Here is a 1770-nt window from a genome sequence, read left to right as displayed (position 1 = left end):
TCTAATGACTCAATAATCTGACCAGTTTGATTATCAATTCAGTTTAAAAATTTATAATTAAGACAATATATAGGATAATTTATATGAATAAATTGTTTGGCACTCTATATTTACCCAAATGTCCTTTTATTTTGCATATATACATGTCCTTTTTTAACTTATGTAAATCGTAACAACCAAATTCGATTTTTCTATTTACACGAATCAATTAAATCCGTCAATTTTTTTAGTACATCAACTAGGTAAATCGTAGTAGGCTACTACTATTTCAATCCCACTACGTTATCAATAATATTTCTGTCAACTTCTGCCAACTCTTATTTATAACTGTGTTTAATGGAAGTGTTTTTACGGATGTGTCTAATAAAAATATCTTTTTTATAGCTGTGTTCAATAGAAGTATCTTTATAGATATATTTTCTGGATGTGTCTCTTTATATATGTATTTAAAATATAATAATTAATTATTGTTAGCAATAAGTTGGCAGATAATATGTTTAGTACCCTATACTTTTCCCTACTATTTACATGTATTTATACAGCGACCCATGTAAATTGTAGTACCCTCGATCCATTTACATGTATCATGATTCAAGTGATAAAATTATACTAAATTCTAGTGGGCCATTATATGTACCTTGAATATAGAATTAAAATTTTGAAACTAACTAGGTTATCACAGTTCAAAAATTATAGATCCGTTCTTGGTTAACTAACATGCTTAAAGAGTGATCAAATACTAAAAGCGGTGTCAGGGACTAATAATTTTTATCTACATTAGGCAACACTATGAAATGGCTGCAGGAAACATCATTTTTACATAACTTTTTTATTTATGTATCATTTTTAACTTAATTAAACAATTTTATCAATATAAAAGAGAAACCAAACGGATCTAAAACTTCAAATTCCCACGGAACCATAACCCTATGAAATGGCTGCAGGAAACATATCAGATACATACATAGATAAAGTAGTATTGATTTCCTATAAAATATAAATAAAAGTTACTTTGGAGTTCAGAACAACTCTTCAATTTGTCCGTAAACTAAAGTATGATTTATCATCAGTGTCAGACTAGAATAACTGAAGAAGCACACACCAATCTCCAGGTGAATAGGACTTCAATGTCTTCCAAATGGAACCATTTAAGATATATGCAGAATCTCTTGCTATAATTCTATAGCCAAAGGGTAGCAGCTAGAAACTTTTTAAGAACAATTGGGTCCTTTCTGGAGCATGCCAAAGTAATTCCTGTACCTTTGCGCCAACCCAAACATGCCCAACGTGCCACCAGTATGAAGCATCACCACTTCTGATTCTCTATCATCTTCTTTGCTAGAAAGGAGCATCGCTGTTTCCCAAGCGGCCAATGTGTAAACAGGATCCACCAAAATCCCAGTCTGCTGAGCAATTTGTTGGCATGCTTCCACCTCACCTTCCAAAACATTACCAAATCTAGAATTGGAAAATAAGGGGCAAATTAAGAGTCTGAGAGACCAACCATAAATAGGCACCCAGGAGTTTCTTAGAACTAATGCTTTTGCATTTTTATGAAGGTTTACACTTTATAGGCCTTAGTCCAGTAAAGTGGCTGCAGAACTAGCATTTTATCACATGGTGTTGTAGCAGATAACATAAAAACTAGCATCCAGCCGGCCACTTACTCTTTGTGGAACTTTCACTTTGATTTTTTGTTAATTATTATTTAAGATTTCCTTGCTTTTTACCTTCTTGGATAGTTTGATGCATCTGCTCTGAGCTTCTTCC

General features: G+C 32.5%; 1 protein-coding gene across 3 annotated transcripts in view; it reads right to left on the bottom strand.

Annotated features, from left to right (window-relative positions):
• Positions 826 to 1770, bottom strand: part of LOC107623803 (D-cysteine desulfhydrase 2, mitochondrial) — a 4514-nt gene continuing 3569 nt past the window's right edge. For all 3 annotated transcript variants that reach the window (XM_021113288.1, XM_016326175.1, XM_021113289.1), the window contains one exon: positions 826 to 1458. In XM_021113288.1, coding sequence (XP_020968947.1) covers positions 1212 to 1458 — 247 coding nt within the window. In that variant the 3' untranslated portion in view covers positions 826 to 1211. The remainder of the gene's footprint in view (positions 1459 to 1770) is intronic.

The sequence above is a fragment of the Arachis ipaensis genome, chromosome B10 (assembly GCF_000816755.2).
Source record: "Arachis ipaensis cultivar K30076 chromosome B10, Araip1.1, whole genome shotgun sequence".
In the NCBI taxonomy this organism is placed as follows: domain Eukaryota; kingdom Viridiplantae; phylum Streptophyta; class Magnoliopsida; order Fabales; family Fabaceae; genus Arachis; species Arachis ipaensis.
This window is presented reverse-complemented; position numbering and strand designations above follow the sequence as displayed.